The sequence below is a fragment of the Lipophrys pholis genome (assembly GCF_963383615.2).
Source record: "Lipophrys pholis genome assembly, chromosome: 3".
NCBI classification, from domain to species: Eukaryota; Metazoa; Chordata; class Actinopteri; order Blenniiformes; family Blenniidae; genus Lipophrys; species Lipophrys pholis.
In genome coordinates this window covers 7,203,956-7,222,142 of record NC_137627.1, presented here as the reverse complement: position 1 = coordinate 7,222,142, position 18,187 = coordinate 7,203,956, and the positions used below count along the sequence as shown (strand labels likewise).

Below are 18,187 nucleotides of genomic sequence, written 5' to 3'. Positions count from 1 at the left end.
AGAAACTTAGCTAACTCCAATCAAAACATGGCCGTCAGATCGAAGTATGTCATGTACTAGATTCAAATACCATGTGTACGAAGTACAGGGCAGCTACATTTCTCTAACTTAGTCAGTGGCGTATAGCAGGAAGCCAGTGAAGGTGTTATAGTGGCTTTTGTCATCACAGAGGAAGCACCCGACGGGCAGGTTGATAGCCACCCTGTCCCCAGCTTTCAGGTGAAGGGCCACGAGAATAGTTGCACTGTCCTCTTGGTCTTGCATGTTTCTCTCTCTGGGCCCCGCCACCAACTGGCCGTTGACCTGCAGGCCGGCGCAGGCGGCCAGGCTGTTCCCCGGAGAGCCGGCGTCGCTGTAGACGGTGAGGGCGAGGCTGTAGACACCAGAACGGGGAACAATGAAGATGCCGGTGTGCACGTTGTAGCCTTCGCCCAGGTTGATGAAGACGTGCCTGTAGACAATGAGCCTATCGTCCCGGAAAGGCCCGAAGCAGTTCAAGCTGTTGTCATTGGTCAGAGCAACAGAGAAGGCACTGCGGCTGGCTGCAGAAGAACAGACAGGTAATGTTATGACATTCATCAACCGCTGATGATTCGGGTGGCAGAACACATCTTCAACAAACCACCGCTGCCTCTCAGAGACATTTCCTCTGGCTGTCTACTGAAGAAGGTCAGTTATAGTTAAAGGACCACATCCAGGATCCTCCTGCAACAGGTGGTAAGGTTTGCATCGTCCATCATAAACAGACCATGACCCCTCCTCAGCTAGGCCATGACGGAAACATCTATTCTGAACGAAATGGTTGATTTTGTTTGCAAAATATGTTGGATGAGAAATCAACCAACTCAAAGGTGGAACTTAGACCATGGCTTCTCAAAGAGTCTTGGAGCTGAACTCTGGCTTTCCTAAACTTCCTCACATTGTAACATATCAATGGTTCAATAAGCAATACAGAGCATCATTCTCGTCTTGCCAATTAATGTGAAATATCTGGTAACATCTGAAGTAGAAGTCACAAAGGAGAAGAGGTATGTGTGCGATGCGCAGTACCAGTGAGGACAAATCATCATGCTCACTACCGACCTCCTAATTTGAGCAAAATGTCCCGCAATGTCTAGACATGTTATAAATAAAGTTGAACAGAACACATATTTTTCTTTTTCCTTTTACACGGTTCTTTTTGTTCACTTCCTTCTACTTTGTGCACGTCTCCCACCTCTGACGCTGTTGAGAACCGTTTGGGTTTTCGTCAGTTGCTTCTCCAGCTCGTTGAGGCTCATGTTGAAAAACGTTTTCATCCTGTGTATCTGTTGCTGCATCAAGCAGCAGCCGCACGAAGCCTTATCCGTGAGACACACTGAGAAAACACACACACACACACACACACACACACACACACACACACACACACACACACACACACACAATTAAGCTACAGACAATTGCTTTTCGATGACTGTATTCAAGGGGATAACCGACCTAATAGGATCTTACCATTATCTGTGTTGGAAGTAAGGTCTTCGTTTTCATTTCCAACTTTACCCCATGAGTATAAAGCAGTCTTACAAAATACTGCTTCCAACAGGCACAACAACACAACAACTGAGAAGAGAAGAACAAAAACCACCAAGGAGTGAAGATAGAGGGGAAACATCAAAAATCATTGCTTAAAGTTGGATCTTCAAACCCTGACAAGTAAATAACTTTTTTTTTTTTTTTTTTAAATCATATTCAGTCTTACCTCGCATGGTGATGCTGGCAAAGGATGGTAGCTTTAGAAGCAAGAAAGTTCTGAATGTATGATCACAATCCATGACTGCGAATGTATATATATATAGGTTTAACAACATGTCGTCTCTTTGGCCTTTGAATTAGCTCCTCCCTGTTTTCCCTATAGCCACTTATGAGACACTCAAACATGCAAAGTAGAATTTGTTTCTTTTCTCTACGGGGGATTCAGAGATACACTAACCTTCCCGCCCTCCAGGCCTTTGTGTTTTCAATGTAGGTCAGGTATCATATACCCTCTGAGGCAAAACGTCCACATAATTTATAGTTCCCATGAGCTCACAAGAACCTTGTTTTCTGTATTTAAAGTTTTTTTCTGAATTTTATTGAGAACCAAAAAATAAAGTCAATACATGCATATTTGTGTTTTGATCGCTCGATGCAATTCAAACCAGAATTAAATCCCACATTAAACATTTGCAGTGTCATTACTTCAAAATTCTCAAAATAAAATTCCTATTTAAGACAGATATTTTACTTTTTGAAGCCTTAACGTGTCACCATTGCTCATTGTATTCATCTAATTGGTCCATCTCTCTCATTGAGGAGAGGACACAAACCTGCAGTAAATGCTGCATGTAAAACGAGAGCTTCCTTGTGCCACTGTCAATAGTATCACATTCCCAACTCGCACAAAGCCACAAAACTGGTTAAATGGTTTATAATTAAAGACAACAGACTTCAAGAACAGTTTCATCCAGAAGAGACTTTAAGCTCGATTTTGAGTTAAGATGTTGAAGCAACAACTTTTTCTATTATCATACGATTGACAACCACCTTGTTCACAAACTGTAGAAGACGGAAAGAAATAACAGAATGTGCTTTTTTAAATTTTTTTATTTAGTCATCAAACATTTACATCACAAGAATAGATAGTTGAACTTAATTGAAATATTTTTGTTTGTGTAGCAGTATATATTTTTTGTCTTTGTCATAAGTGTCAGAGTTTCCTACTCATAAACATCTAAATCATGAAAGCATGTCCCTGTCAATATTACACAATTACTCAGTCCAATTGACAGATTGTCACTGCTGACCCTGCTCCAGACCAGAACCTGAATCCTGGATACAGAGCACCGGAGAACTGTGTCAGGTGTCGGTGGATGAGGCTGGCCTTGTTGTTGGCGATGCTGTAAAAGGCCAGAATCCCCACCTGCTGGTCCAGATAGACGCCAAGCCGTCTGGCCTTCGGAGAGCTCAGCGGTTTTTCCTGACCGTTGTGCCAGAAGGAGAAGCCACTGCCGGACCAGTACAGGCTCCAGGAGTGAGCGTTGTGACCCAAACGGCTTTTGTCATCAGAGCCTTTACGCTCTATCTCTTTGTAGGTGACAGCGATGGTGACCTGAATGATGGGATGGGAAAAGAAAATAAAAAAAACACACGTCATGAGGCAAGACAATAAATTCTGGTCGCTGCAAATAACAGTGAAGAATATATGGAGCTTAAATTGGACATCTGACTTCCTCCACATCTCTGCCAACTCTCAGTTCAAAATGGCCATGCACATTTAAGACACATTATTTGTGTCTTATTTTGACATGTTCTTAGTTCTACAGTGGTCCCTTGTTTTTTTAGTTGGATTCATTGTGAATTTTAATTCACTGTGTTGTGGTGCCTACAAATAAAATATATTACTAAATGCTCCATGTCAACTCTACGACATTAAAACAAGCAAATATTAAAAGAAAAAGAAAAAAAAAATCACTTTATAATTAGTATTGGTGAGCACACTAAAACAAAAACCCTCAAGAACGCATGTTCTTTACACTTTGTCCAAATTATTTACCACCATGGTATTTTAATTTGAACTAGAGCAGAAAGGGTTATATAACAGCCTACACAGAAACTGAATCAACAATCTTGATCGCACAACAATTAAGGAGCTTAAAACATTAGCAAACATATAAAAACAACAATAAAATAAATGTTCACCTTCTGACCAGTCCACTCCACCTCCCAGTAGTAAGGGCTTCCTCCCAGTGGCTGTTTGCAGAGAATCTGCCTCCAGAATTGAAAGCGTTCAGGATGGTCTGGTGGATTCATGTTCTCAGCTCGTAAGGTGGCCTTACAACCTCTGTCTGACAGCTGCACATGGCGGTGCGCCGTGTTGGGATCCATCGTGGGTTCAAAACGAACTAAGAGAAGAACATCAATTGTTTTAAACAAAAGCAGCTCCAACACTCTTGGAGGTGTCCGACGCTACTGCCTGCAACTAGTCATCAATATGGAGGTGGAAGGTAGACTCACATTTTAACATTTCCTCTCTAGTTTTTGGCTCTGGATTCACATCTCCCACTGTTGTTACAGAAGACGCTATGGAGCACATAGAAAGGACAAGTAAGATCTTCAAATCCCGACTCAAGGGTCGCCAGCAAAACGCTCTCGACTCCTGTTGATGAATTAGTTGACCAAGAGGCTAAAATGTGTAGATTTCTTTGTATTTGCCTCGAGGACGAAGAGGAGGGAAGGGTAGAGGGGGCGCTGAAGCTCCTGGTCCAGAGAGAGGACAAAAAAGGCAACACACAGGTCAGGTAAAGCAAAATACATTTTAAATGTATGTAATGAAATGTCAACAAGATGTTCACGCTTCGTCTCAAGCATTCACCCTGTTACCTTGGAAAGATGAAGGACGCGCTGGCTTTGAATGCCCCGGTACTTTGGAAGAACACATTAATTATGGACAATATTAACTTTGAAAGATCCCAGTACTTTGAAACCCTCTGAATGAGTAAACTGATAACCTGGCTGACATTATGACCGTCACATTTCTGTTTTAAGACAAAGAAAATATCATCTTTACACCTAAAATAGCTTACCTTCAGGCCGTGCAGGTGGAAGGGGTGGAGGGTCTGTAATGGTCTCATGCACTGTAGAATGAAGGATGAGGAATAAAAGAGATGTCGGAAAGTCCTTTCGCCGCAGTGAAATTAAACTTGCTTGATAATTGATTATATTGCATGATGTGAATTTACTAGACCTGGATTTTGTAGTGGGGCCTGACAAGACTCGTGAGCCTGTGGTCCGCTGACCGTTTCCACATCAGTGGAAGCTGAAGCAGTGGAGTCCTGATTCACTACAAATAAAAGTAGATTTTTTTTTTTTAATTATTGAAGAAGAAAATGAGAGAGAAAAGAAGCTTGAAATGAGAAAATACTAACATAATGTGGTGATCTTGTGCAAACTATCTTTGCAAAGATCCCGTATCCCCGCTTGCAGTTCCTTCATGATTGATCGAACGGAGGCCACAACAGCTTCCTCCTGACCAAGAACCGAGTCTCCTGTGGCACCTGTCTCACCCAGTGGACTCATGTTGAAGAAGTTCTTGTGAATAGAAGTGATAAAGTTTCACTATTGGAATCTGCAATTCAAAGTGCCAAGATGTCCACCGGCAATGTGCCTTACCTTCAGAAAGCAGATGTGGTCTTGCATGTCAGCAACTGTCGTCAGTTCCTTGCTTTTCCAGAGGAGCTGTGCCACCTCCTGCTCCAGTCTGTGGATCTGCCCCTCAACCTGGCTGCCTAAGGCACTCTCGTGGGTGCTGAGGACCTCGCCAACCTGCACGCCTGTGACATTCACATTCTTCACCAGATCAGAGAATAAGTCTGTGCTCTCCCTCTCCAGTGCCTGAACCAAAGCCTGATAGAGTAGAGAGGATGAAGAGGATATTAGAGGTTACAAAACGAAACCAGGACCTTCAAATACCAGAAAATAGTGACTTGTTAGAAAGATGTTGAAAGAAATGTCCACTACCTTGTGCTGGCGAGCAGCATGTGGAATCTCCTTAAGTTTTCTTTCAGTCTTCATGATTCTCTTGTATACCTCTGCTTGCATCTCATCAAGCTCTTTCTACACATACATATAAATCATGGATTAGTTTGACCAGAAAGCAGCAACACACATCAGCGTGTTACATTTTAGGAATACTGAACATTTGTAAACAGTTTCTCATTCATCTGTGTGTCATTTCCACACCGAGATGACACGAGATCTAAATGCCATACCTGTCTCTGTTTCCTCTCGTCTTCTGGGTTGACCACGCGATGCCCTTCATGTTCATGCTGACAACACACCGCACACACACAGTCCTTGTCTTCCTGGCAAAACAGGTCCAGGGGGTTGTTGTGTTTCGGACAGGATCTGGGATCCACTGTGGGGAGCTGTGGGTACATGCTGCCTGGTCTTTGCCCTAGGTCCGGCAGGATCTCCAGATAGACAGGCATGGATGGGGAAGCTGTTGAGGCAGCTGTTGGCTTTAGGCTGTTGGCTCTCAGCTTTTCCATGGCCTCCACTAGCACAGTGCTCTTGGCCAGCGACGGACGAGGTTTAAAGACCTGCCTACATTGGGGACAGCTGTATTGACCCCTGCTGTCTCGCTTGTCCCAGTGGTTCTTGATACAAGCCAAGCAGTAGGAGTGTCCGCATGGTAGAGTGGCAGGGTCCTTCAGGGTCTCCAGACACACAGAGCACATGAAGCTCTCCTCTTCAGCCCAGGCAGAGGCCATGTCAAGATAGTTGAAATTAAATTCCTGAAGACTTGAGCTGGAAATCTGTACCTATGACCAAAAACTTCCCAAAAATGAGGTCTCAGGCTGGCTTCTTGGTAAGTGTAGTCACAGGGTGATGGTAAGACAGAAATGCCTGTTCAGTTGAATCACATGCTGCTAAAAAACTGAGGCTTGGGTAGGGTGGGGGTGGAGCTGGTTAAACAGCTAGTTAAACAGGTGAGGCGAGGACTCTCTTGTGATTACGCCATTGGTGTTTCTGAGTCAGTCGAAAATTTCGGGGAGGTCTTGTCAGCAAATCAAACAATCTCACTTTTAATAGTAACAACATTACAAAGACGAGGCCAGAGAAAACCTTTAACATTTTATCATTTTAGGCATGTGTATGTTCAAATCTGTACGAAACAATAGATTTTGTCATAGACAGAGGAAAAAGGCCCTTTTGGGTCTGTGGCAATACCCTGACAGACTGGTTTACCAACTCTGAAGACTATGACCTGTGTAAATTTAACATTTCTGTGCATTCCCTGTGATATCACTGCAGAGTTATTCTGCCTGGCTCGTGCTCTCCCTTCAGTTTCTTGCGCCGGAAACAAACAAAGGTAGAAGTTTTGAAATAAGTTTGGCGTCATGACGCAGTGAGGGCAACAGTGACGCGCATGAAGCCACCCGGCGCCATGTTGACTACTGGCAGCCGGCTTGCAGAGCGAGAGTCCAGCTGCGGCTGACACAACTTTCAAGGTGAGCGCTGTCCGCTTTCAAACCGAGCTTTCCCCGGAAAGTTCGATCCCCGACAGGTTGTCTGTTATCGCGTGGGACCATGCGTGCCATTCACCGAGTGTCAAATCTAAAGTTTCGCTTCGCGATGCGAGTTACAATAGCTGGTCGCCATGTTTGTTAGCTTAGCATGTTAGCCACTGCCAGTCAGCGTGTGTTGACTGGTCGAGCTCGCTGTTGAAGGTGAATACATATATTTTATCTGTCACACAACAATGGAGTTGTTGCAACTCTGCCTTACACTCTGGACACGCTATCACGTTGGTCATGTTGCTGAAACTGACAAAAGCACTGCTGGTGTACAGACACGAGCAAGTTTTGATGGGACTGATAAACTTTTAGCCACATTGAGACTTCAGTCTGAGTCCGAGTGCCCATTCTAGTTTCCCAAGAAGTTTGGGGCTTGAACCTATATTCACGACCACTTCCCTCCTCACCTGCAGGCAGAGACTGTCATTTAATTCACCCCCACACGACTGTCTGATCACGTCACATAAAGTTGTGCTTGTATATTTCTCTCTGTTCTCCAGGATGTTCAGGCACACTCAGATCCTGACTTGGTCTTGTCCCACAAGACCTTTGCAGCACCTTTCTGCCCTCTCCGAGCAGGCTGCTGCCGGATGGCTGGGAGTTAGAAATGTGAAAGAAAGGAGGTGTGAAGAAATGGATGGAAGTGGCAGAGAACAGAATGTGCCAGCGGGGACTGTTAGCTGTTGGACACAGATGTCTTCTTCCACCTTGGACTGTGATGATTATCATCCAGCGGACAGTTCATCACAAAGCGTTCTCTCCAAAGCTATCCCGCCAAACCGTCAACATCCTCAGGATACAACCAAACAAGCCTCTGACCTTGTGAGCACATATTTGGACTGTTTATTCAATGTGACTGGCCTTCGACGCAGGAGGCGGTTTTGGGACTTTAGCCAGCCTTCAGTCATTTGGACCCACTTACGTCACATGCAGCACTTTGTTGTACCTGCCCGCTTGTCAACTTGTACGCCATGGATTTCAAATCTACACAGTAGATCACAGCTCCCCAGCTTCTTGTTTCACCAGTCCAGGGCTGCACATCAGGTTGCTCCTCGTGTAGAAAACACTTGGAGAGACTGCCTGTCCCCAGTCAATGAAGACAGATGTCGACAGAGCCTGGAGCCCAACTTGAAATTGTACCAAGTGGAAAATGGCAGCAAAGGAGTAAATCCGAGCCAAGGAAGTAATCGGTGGGCATCTATCCTGGTCTCTCTCTGCTCTGTTGAGGGTGAGCCTGCGTTTCTCTTCACACTGCGCTCCAGCACATTGAAGGGCAGGCATAAGGGGGATGTCAGGTTAGTGTGGAGGCCGGTATTATACGCAGTACCATTAAAATTATTTAGAGTAATGAGTATTTTTCCTTTTATTTTACTGCGTAGCTTTGCTGGAGGAAAGAGCGATCCATCAGACGGCGACGTGGTGACCACCGCACTGCGTGAAGCCCGGGAGGAGCTCGGTGTTACAGTGGCAGCAGAGCAAGTCTGGGGTGTCTTGAAATCTCTCAGGGATGCGGTGAGTGGGAATTCCTTTCGTTTTTTTTTCCACGTACTTAAAGCAGCAGTATATGCGACGCTCACACGTCATGCTGAAGGGTACCACATCTAGACTTTTATTTTTTTCTCATGTGATCCACATTTGATTGTTCAAATACAATGTGAGTATATCAGACTTTCATATGAAGTTCTGAAATATAGGAAGATGCATACATATTGTATCCGTTTTCCAAATTGACCTCGGTGTGAACGGTCATATTGCTTTTCATCAAACTTTCCCATAGTTGAAGTGATGTAGACGTGCACCACACAAGGTCATCATTAAAATGTGTTGCTTACCCCCCCCCCCCCCCCCCCCCCCTTATCCTTCGTTTTCCCTTTATCAATTAATTTTGCCAACTGCACAACTGTGCCGAAATTGTTCATAATGTGTATTTACGGTACTGAGCTTTCGTCAAATTAAGTCTTGGGCAGTTTGGGGATTCCGTCATGGCGGTAGAATTTTCAGCAATTTATAGTGTGACCAGCCACTCAAAAAGAAAAATAGGATCTCAGCAATAAATCAGAAGACCTGCAGTGTGATTAAACCCCGATAGCAGATCTGGTTTGAGATATTCATTGAGCAAAAAAAAGGTTTAACATTTTTTTCAATAATCGTCAACAATTTAAATAGCACAACCTCTATCAATGACGGTTTCTCTCAACAACACAATGAGCTACTTCTAATCCTGACTGTTGTCTCAATATGACTCAACATGTTCACACAAAGCAGCTATACTATGTAGTTCTGCACCTTAGACCCGCTGCAAAGGTACCAAATAGCCAGTCACTAGTTTCTCAGAGCGTTTTTGAATAATTCTAGCCCCTTCCTCATGGACAACATCCTCCAGCTCTATTATATTGACCAAACTGTTATTTGACACTGACCACATCTATTCCTTTGCCCGACGTATCCTTTTATTCACCTGAAAATGGTTTTCATAGCTTCATGTGGTTGTTTGTTGCGTGTGACATAAGATGAAAACAGTTCAGGGTATTGTGAGGCTGAGCCAAGTTTACCTTTTGGAACTCAAAATATGGTTAAATTAGTTTATGAGAACTATCACAGAAACATTTGTCAAAACAGTTCATCATTGTTGGTCCAAATATTTATTTTCATTTGATCATATAATTGTAATCTGATCAAATATCAAGGTAGTTTTTATTGCGTACTTGTTGAGTTGGATCAGAAGTCTGAGACAGAACTTTGTCGCAATCACATTTACAAGCATTTCTAGATGAAAATATGTTGCACAAGATTGTGAAACGGTTGTGTTGTTCACGTGTGTCTTCAGACGGGGATGATGGTCGCCCCGGTGTTGGCAAACCTCGGTCCTCTGGAGGAGCTGACCTTCAAACCAAACCCCGGGGAGGTACGGTCGAACTTGAATATACCTGAAAGTGGCATCAGTTTCTGAACATTTGAGTCCTGAGGTTTTTTTGTTTACCCGAGTTTATTCTTCACCAGTATAACAAAGCTTCTTTATATATTGACTTTGCTCCAAATGTCCTGCAGCAACTTTTTTTTTTTTTTCTCTTTCATCCTGTTTGTTGCCATGCTGCTTGACTAAACGCTTCGTTTGTCTGCTTTAATTTCAGGTGGAAGAGATCTTCACCATATCTTTGTCCCACCTGTGCGACCCCCAGAACCGCGGCTACACACACTTCCGCACCGGAAGCAAGTACGGATACACACTTCCAGTGTTTCGCAACGGGAAGCATCGGGTGTGGGGCCTGACGGCGATCGCCCTGGACCACACCCTGAAACTCATTGTCCCCCGGTAGCAGCTCAGCCACACACTTTAAGTATTATCACAATAAACATGCATTCAATCTTTAGTAGCAGAATCAGGAAACAAGACTGAATATAAGACTGAATATAAGACTGAATATAACGGGGTAATTGAACCACAAATTGTTCCCAGTGGAGTTACTGCGCCTTGCATGGCCGCAGCCTCCATTGGAATGTGAATGTGTGTGTGTGTGAGTGGGCGAATACGATTAATGATATGAAGTGCTTTGGGCCTGCTCGCACGGTTAAAAAGTGCGATATAAATGAAGTCCATTTACTTAAAATAATTTGATCTGCTCATTCAGGAAAGAAAACTCTTAACAAACCTTTAACAGTATTGTGCCCTATCAACCTGCCACATTGTTATTGGTATAAAAGAGAGATATCTGAAGGTTTGAGTATTTGATACATTGAATGTGAAAAATAATATTACACTTGAATGGCTAGGATTTTATGATTTTTCTTTTAAGAACATGTTTAATTTTTACCATCACAAATCATTAAATATATTTTCAGTTTTTCTCTACCAGCAATTAAGTTAAATTGGTGAATCACTGAGGTAATTTAACTTTTTTTTTTAACATTGTCTGTTACATTTGTTCATGTCATCTCAGTGAAGCGATTTAAAGTGGGACTCAATCCTTGTGTGTTTTCTGTCAGTTCACACAAGAATAAATCTGAAATAATCGAAGCACATCAAGATGAAGTGGTGCAATAAAGAACAATGCAATTACAATTATTTTGAACATATTCTCACTTTATTATTCATGTTCTCGTTTTTTTTTTTAACAACATTACATGATTGACCACAAAGCCATAAATAGAATTCTGGTTCCTGTTGGCGGGGGGAAAAGAATATATTTTTTATGTATTTGGGAAATAAAGGAAATGACCAAACAAGTTTCCACCTTTTAAGTTGTAGTTTAGAAATTGCTACTATAAAAAACAAACTGCTTGCTTGACTGCTGCTTTCCAGCTGCCTCAGGATTTGGGATTCCGTGGAAAAATGAAACGGGTTGTCTTGTTCCGGTTTATCACAACATTGCAAGTTGTTGCTTCCAGTAAACATGCAACACAGGCAGAACTGTGTGGGCCAGTCGCTGAGTCGGTCGGCACAAACAACAGGGGCAGGTCCTTCGTTACGTCTGGTTCATATCACCAAATACAGAAAAGACACAGTCGGTCTAACCCGGGCTCAAAGTGTGTGACGTGTAGGCTTTACTGTCCTCACGCACGCTTCATGCTTAAAATCTGGTATCTCCTGGATGAAAATCTGTTGAGCCGGCACCATGACGGGAACTGTTGTGCATTGTTGCTGCGGGGCTTCAAGGCAGCGAGCACTCTATGGGGTCCTGTGAGTCGGGGAGGAGGTGGCAGTTGAAGGGCCAGCTGAAGGAGAAGAGATCCAGGGCTTGGCTGCACTGCCGCTCGGCCGAGGAGCAGACAGAGCGGCAGGGCTGCAGGATGCCGCCCTGAGGGCTGCACTGGGGCAGGAACATCCCACAAACCAACCTCTGCAGCGGCTCGAAGCACGCCAGCTCCATCAGCACCTTAACCGCAAAACAGTTAAGATAAAATTAACTTGGTCCGATGGCGGATATTTTTGTCATGGAGTAAATTTTTGAATTCAGATACCCGATACTGTCGCAGAAGCGTGGCTGCTTCTCTCTGGTCAGAGATGGACAGCCAGATGTTGGGGAACGAGGTGAGGTTGTAGCTGAGACCCCGGCACATCTCTACCTCTATGAGCTCGCACGACGAAGCTGGTTTCACGTGGGGAGTAAAAACAAAAATCAGCATTTGAAAGCCACATCTTTCAAATCCACTTTGAAATGATAAGAGATTGGCAGGTATATAAACAAAACTGAACTGTCATATCTGGTCAATCATGCCTCTTATAACAATGGCTGGTAGTGGGCCATGTTTATGATTGTATAGCATTCCCAGCTGTTTTGCCTCTGATAATGCTTTTTTCATTTTTAAAGGGTTGAGGCTGCAGCACTCCGGTTCATCCACTGCCGGGCCAGGCTGTTGTGATGGAAGCACTGTGGTTTAACATTGTCTTCCTCGTTTATGGATATCTTTCCCTGAAAGAGGTGTGCAATCTGTCCACACTAGAAGCATGAATACAACCCCCGGTAATCAGAGATGCAGTTTCTTTCTTTCTTTTTTTTTTTGACAGTGCATTATGCACCGATTGATTCATCTGACAACAGAACAGTTGAATGTTTTTCCCCAGAGAATCTAAGAAGAGCTTTAGCTCAGAGACGACAGAGGTGTTGCATGATTCTGTTCACATATGGATTCCATGTGTGACGCAGCTTAAACATGGTTATAACTTCATGGTGCACTGTGTTCTCAGTGTTCTTAAACTGCTCCTGAGCACATGCAGTGGTTTCCAGTACAGTCATACCTGACTCTCTTCGCGTGCAGATTTGTTTAGAATTTCGGGAATTATTTGATATTGTGCAGCGTGGATGAAGTTTTCTTTAAAGCCCTTGTATTTCTTACGAGGGAACATTTATTCTGAAATTCTTCCACAATGTTTATGTCAAGTTTCCTGCAGATTTTGCAACCTCAACGCATCTTGGAAACTCTGCCTCCCTAAATTGGGCATTTATTAATTTATTCACAGTCATAGTACTGACTGATACTGTTACAAGGGAATCGATTGCAAAATGCAGCGCCACGTCACTCAGATCAAGTCAATAAACTCTATTGTGAATAAAGCTTAGGTTTCATTTCCATATCATTTCATCCTCGGTTTATTTACAGTTTACGCATGCCTTTTCCTAATCGGGTCATATTGTAGCCCAAACATGAATAAATGTGCTGCATGACTGTGATAATTCTCTGTGAGCTGGCAGTTGTTTCCATCTCACTTCCTCCTCTCAATGACTACGAGGAACAAAACAAGCTGCGATCCAGGTCAGAGATAACGTGGGCTCACTGAAGGGAGGGTAGGTGGAGTTGCCACATCCCTGTTCATCTGCACCGTCGGGGCAGTCGTTCCATCCATCGCACAACCACTGGTGCTGAAGACACTCCCCTGTCGTGCATGTAAACTGGTTGGATCCGCACGTCCCTAGAAAAACCAAACAAACGGGAGACGGTTTCAAGAAAACTGGAACACTGAATAGAAAATAGTCTTTTGAAAGGTAAATGTAGGTCGTGCAGGAAAAGGAGTAGCAGAGACAAGAAAGGACGGATGATCAAACAGTTTACAAAATAAAATTGTCTTACAGGAGAGAACATAAAGAGAGTCCAAGAATCATAAACTTCAAATACAGATGAGCTTTTTTAACTCACTATCCAGAAGGGATACAGCCTGGTATGTTGCGTTGAAGCCGCTGTCAGCGACTCCCTCATCAGCAACAAACACCACAGTCATGTGGGGTCCGGTGGAGGTCAGGTCTGGTGGGAAGGTGGTGCCACAAAACCTGGGACACGGACAGAGGAAACAAAAATGCCCCTTCAGAACACCATCCACGTGAAGCTCAGATGCTCTATTATTGACGCGAGAAGCGATTATTAAAACTGCAGTAAGGCCGGTCTCACCGTCCGAGCACTCTCCCAGCTCCAGTGCTGACACTGTCATGCACCTCCACGTAGTCAAACTCACACACGTCCTGAGTCTCCAGGCTGAAGTTTCTGAAGCTCAGTGTGATGATGTGACCCTCCTCGACAGATATCTGCCATATACACAACTGAAACATACACATGTGTGTGTTACTCTTGGTCTGGAAGCCATGTTGTGGTATAATGGTCAGCAGGAAGAAGAACTGTGGTTCCGTGTGGAGGTTTTCTATGGGATCTCTGGCTCCTTCCTGTTGACTGCATTTCCTGTGATGGACAAACAGCCTGACCAGCATGTGAGCTGCCTTTTGCCCAGTATCACCTGAGAGTGTGAGTGTACCTGTTGATGAGGATAAGGCCTGGGGTGGTTGGGACTTTCCAGATAACCATGAGGCCCAACTTTCTTCCCACCACATTCTATGAATAAGCAGAGGAGCAGCAATAAGTATGTAGCCTTCGGATTGGGCAATCAAAGTGAACTTCCTCTCACCCCTGTGTCTGTGGCTGCAGTTTGCCTCATCGGTTTGGTCGTGACAGTTTGGGTGACCGTCACACACAGAGACCGGCAGCAGGCAGCGGCCGCCGTCACACATGAACTCCTCTCTGGAGCAGCTCTCTGAGAAAACAGAAGATCCATTTTCTAGAGCTGAAAAAGTTGACTTGAACGTGCAAACTGCTTCTAGATGTAGACTCCACTGACTGTGTCCTGGCGTTGTGGCCCTGTACTGTGCCGAGAAGCCGTTGCCTGCGATGCTCCCATCAGAGTGGAAAGTGACCCACACCGTGCTGCTGTTTGTGTTGATTGTTGGAGGAGCTACGTTCCCGCAGAACCTGCAGGAGAGAGGGATATCCAAATAATATCTTCCTCCTCAGCACAGCCTTGGACTGAACTTTGAGTCTGACTATAAATTCTTTAAAGGATTCAGGGCAGGAGTTATGTCACGTTTTCTTTTCCCCGAAAAATCCATTAATCATGTTGCAGCACCACTAAATAATATAAGTAAGCAAAGAGCTTGAAGTATTCCCATGCAATGAAATGTTTCAAAAGGCCTCCAGTGCAGACGCTTTCTAGTAATGTCAAGATCTTTGGCGCCATCTATCAGCCGTTTTGAGGTAACGACATACTTTTATGCTTGTATAGTTGGTGAGATGTGGAGTGATGATCTAACAAATGTTGAGTTGATTTGACAAAGTGGTTTGAAGAGGATAAGAACCCACCTGGTGACCACAGTGTTCTGATCAACCTGCTCCTGCACCTCCAGCCAGTCAAACAAACATGGAGATGGCCCCTCCACGGCCAGGGAAGAGATGCGAATCTGGACCAGGGAGGGGGGAGCTACCTGGATCACCCACACACACAGTGAGTTGGGGGGATAGGAGCCGGGGTGGTTTGGAGAACTGAAAGTGCCTTCAGAGTCGGTCAGAACACCACCACAACCTGACAGGTGGAGGGGAACATTTTGTGTCAGTGTGTGTGTGTGTGTGTGTGTGTGTGTGTGGGGGGGGGGGGGGGGGGGGGGGGGGGGAATACAGAGAGGCAACATTTTTGCTGGGTGCGAATGGACCTACCTGTTTCAGAGGGAGGGATCCTGGCAGGTTGAGGGGCTGCAGTAACACCCCCTTGACTGCTGTTGATTGGGATTGTGGGTAAAAGGTGGGGGGTTCCATCTCCTGCACCCTGCAGGTCTGGAACGCCAGTCGGCAGTAAATGATCTTCCACTGCCTGTTTTTTCATTTCTGAATCAGAACCAAAACACGATAAGAAATGACGACAAGCGCTCCTTTTTCTGATCAGATCTGAAAAGATATCACATGGATCAGTACCCTTATGGCACTTTATGATTGTAGCTGCTGTCAGATCGATGCGTGGGTGCTGTGTGGACTCACGTGTCAGGATGAGGGCCAGGGCCAGTCCCAGGGCTGCTAACAGGAGCAATGCGGCAGCAGTGACCACCACCAACCCCCAACTGGAACCAGGGCCTCGTAGACGCATTACACAGACCCCAAAGAGACCCTGGCCGTAGCCTGAATCACAGCACACAAACATGGATGGACACATTATGTCAGCAAAAAGCAAAACAAACTTTCAGCTGGCATCATTCACAGCCTTCGTCTCATCAACACATATGACACTTCCTGTGCCTTTGCACAATGGACAATAATACTAATTCCCCAGTGTGTGTGCAACAATGTTGAAATCGCAGCCATGAGCTGAATCGATGACAGCTGATTGGCCGGCTCACCAGGTGGTTTGATGGGTTCAGGGGTGGAAGAGGAAGTCCTGAATCCCTCCACCCTCTCCTCTCTCTCCCCCTCCAGCTCAAAGGCAGGGTTGCAGAAAACATTCTGTTGAAAGAAAAAAAACCTGTCATTTAATTAGGTCTTAACTAACTGCTTAATAGAAACTGCACACTGCCAGAAGAACTGATTTAAAACAATGCAACCCATCTTTTTGAGGAACAAAATTAAGGCTTTGAATGGCTATGCACGCCGCAGTTTCAGATAATTCCTTGGGGCTGTTTCAAACCACGTGACGGAAAAGAATCTTTAAGAATGTACATATTGTTTCACTGCTGAATAAGGCTTCGAGGAAAGTTACTGACGTCAGCCGCAGAGGCTTAGCAAACAGGTTTCCACGACAAACCACAAGAGTTGTGAGATTTTGAATATATGGAACTGATTATAAATATATAACCTTACACTTTTTAGTCCAGCTTTACTCAAGTTAGGAGTGATTGAACAACTGACGCTGCTGGAAGAAACTCAAGGTCATCAAGATTTATTCATCAACTAAATCTCAGAAGTACGTCTTTTTATTGTTGAACTAAGCTCATTTACTCGTTAAGAAATCCACACAGGCTCAGGGGGAACATGTAAACACCAAACAGAAAGGCCCAAGGCCAGTGTCGAACCCAAGTCTTCTCTCTGTGAGGCAGATTGAGAACCACTTCATCACTACACAACACAATTTTGGATTAATATCTAAAAAAAGTTTAAATAGCCCTTTCAATATCCATTTATAAGCTAACTTCCTGAGGTCAGTTTAGTTGCCATGAAGATGGACTCCACACAGGGCACACTACTGTAATATTACATAATGTTGCTAATAAGGGACAATAAATACATATAAAAGAAAAAAATAAGATGGTGAAGTATGAACTCCCAACAGATTAACTCGATCCATTAGAGACATTTGGCTTCAGGGGGCTTAAAACACTGACTCACTTCAGTGTAAAAAGTCGTCTATAGCGCCAGGCCCTCTTTTAAAACATGGGAGCCCCACATGAAGAAGCAAATCCTACTTTTGAACCGACTGTCTCACCTTATAGATATCTGAGGAGTCTGAGTACACAGCCACTTGGCTGAGGTCAGACATCTTGAGCCTGCTTTCCACTCTGTCATGAAAGAGACTCTGGACAGCACTCCTCTTCTCAAAGGGCCCCGCGGTGTGATAAAATCATCCAGGATGATGTCTTGAATTGCGCCGTGTGTCTGGTGGGCAGTTTAAAAGCTCTTCTCTTGAGTTTTCTCATAATTGTTCGCTATTTCCCCACTGTGGCTGTAAAATCCTCCGACACAGCACAAGTCTATGCCGGTAGTCCATCCACACAATCCAGACCGAAAAATAAAACACATTTACATGAAATGTATCTCAGGTAAGTGTCAACAAGATATCCATGTTTGTTGCTCTTCTGCATAAGAGGCATTGAGGTGCATTTCACTGGGTTTGTGAAAGCAGTTAGAAAAGAGTTTTAGACCCTCCTTCACAAAGCCGAGTCAGCTGAGAGGACTGAGCCCCTTGTGGGTGGTGGTGTGGGGTGGGAGGGGATTGGAACTGGGGGTCCCTTTTAAATCTCCATAATCCTCATAACGATCTTTGAAAATGTGAAACACACACTTGTGTGGTGGCTGAGCCGGAGCAGAGAAGCATATGAGTGCCAATCAATGTGTAATTCTACGTGATTGGATATTAAGAAAAGAAAAAGCTGCAGTGGCAGTGGTGGAATCGCCAATAAGAGCAAAATGTGCCAAAGTGATTGCTGGATTTAAAAATTGCAAAAGCCGCCTAAAGCTGGCTCATGAAATTGTGGTGTAAAAAGCTTTAAAACCCAATCTTGGATTATAGTATGGTCATTTTGTCACCCCCCTCCCCAAAAGAAGTGCTGGGCCTTACAAAACCCCAAAGCAAG

The 18,187-nt window shown here is 44.3% G+C and overlaps 4 protein-coding genes across 6 annotated transcripts; 1 reads left to right on the top strand and 3 right to left on the bottom strand.

The window, feature by feature from the left end:
• Window positions 1–108: 108 nt before the first annotated feature.
• Window positions 109–1,748, bottom strand: cbln20 (cerebellin 20; the record flags this gene model as incomplete). Its single annotated transcript, XM_080459685.1, has 3 exons — window positions 109–542; window positions 1,217–1,357; window positions 1,742–1,748. 3 exons carry the CDS (start codon window positions 1,746–1,748, stop codon window positions 109–111), a joined length of 582 nt encoding a protein of 193 aa, XP_080315811.1.
• Window positions 1,749–2,108: 360 nt separating this feature from the next.
• Window positions 2,109–6,428, bottom strand: ftr86 (finTRIM family, member 86). The gene is made up of 11 exons (XM_080459160.1): window positions 5,790–6,428; window positions 5,539–5,634; window positions 5,191–5,424; window positions 4,947–5,109; window positions 4,766–4,861; window positions 4,605–4,655; window positions 4,402–4,443; window positions 4,234–4,278; window positions 4,036–4,101; window positions 3,721–3,923; window positions 2,109–3,130 (listed from the first exon to the last, which is right to left on the bottom strand). Exons 1-11 carry the CDS (start codon window positions 6,288–6,290, stop codon window positions 2,795–2,797), a joined length of 1,833 nt encoding a protein of 610 aa, XP_080315286.1. The 5' UTR covers window positions 6,291–6,428; the 3' UTR covers window positions 2,109–2,794.
• A 347-nt stretch (window positions 6,429–6,775) lies between these two features.
• nudt8 (nudix hydrolase 8) lies at window positions 6,776–11,319 on the top strand. 3 transcript variants are annotated; one of them, XM_080460401.1, is made up of 5 exons: window positions 6,776–7,031; window positions 7,598–8,392; window positions 8,477–8,609; window positions 9,925–10,002; window positions 10,229–11,319. In XM_080460401.1, exons 2-5 carry the CDS (start codon window positions 7,599–7,601, stop codon window positions 10,412–10,414), a joined length of 1,191 nt encoding a protein of 396 aa, XP_080316527.1. In that variant the 5' UTR covers window positions 6,776–7,031; window position 7,598; the 3' UTR covers window positions 10,415–11,319. The 3 variants fall into 3 exon arrangements, with proteins under 3 accessions (XP_080316527.1, XP_080316529.1, XP_080316528.1); XM_080460402.1 differs by having other exon boundaries at window positions 6,938–7,031; window positions 7,598–8,325; window positions 10,229–11,315; XM_080460403.1 differs by lacking the exon at window positions 7,598–8,392 and having other exon boundaries at window positions 6,874–7,031; window positions 10,229–11,315.
• Window positions 11,165–17,734, bottom strand: mfrp (membrane frizzled-related protein). Its single transcript, XM_080460400.1, has 13 exons — window positions 17,320–17,734; window positions 16,241–16,343; window positions 15,885–16,022; window positions 15,567–15,734; window positions 15,216–15,435; window positions 14,698–14,828; window positions 14,488–14,613; window positions 14,338–14,414; window positions 13,980–14,128; window positions 13,731–13,861; window positions 13,372–13,506; window positions 12,057–12,184; window positions 11,165–11,971 (listed from the first exon to the last, which is right to left on the bottom strand). Exons 1-13 carry the CDS (start codon window positions 17,371–17,373, stop codon window positions 11,747–11,749), a joined length of 1,785 nt encoding a protein of 594 aa, XP_080316526.1. The 5' UTR covers window positions 17,374–17,734; the 3' UTR covers window positions 11,165–11,746.
• Between the last annotated feature and the right edge of the window lie 453 nt (window positions 17,735–18,187).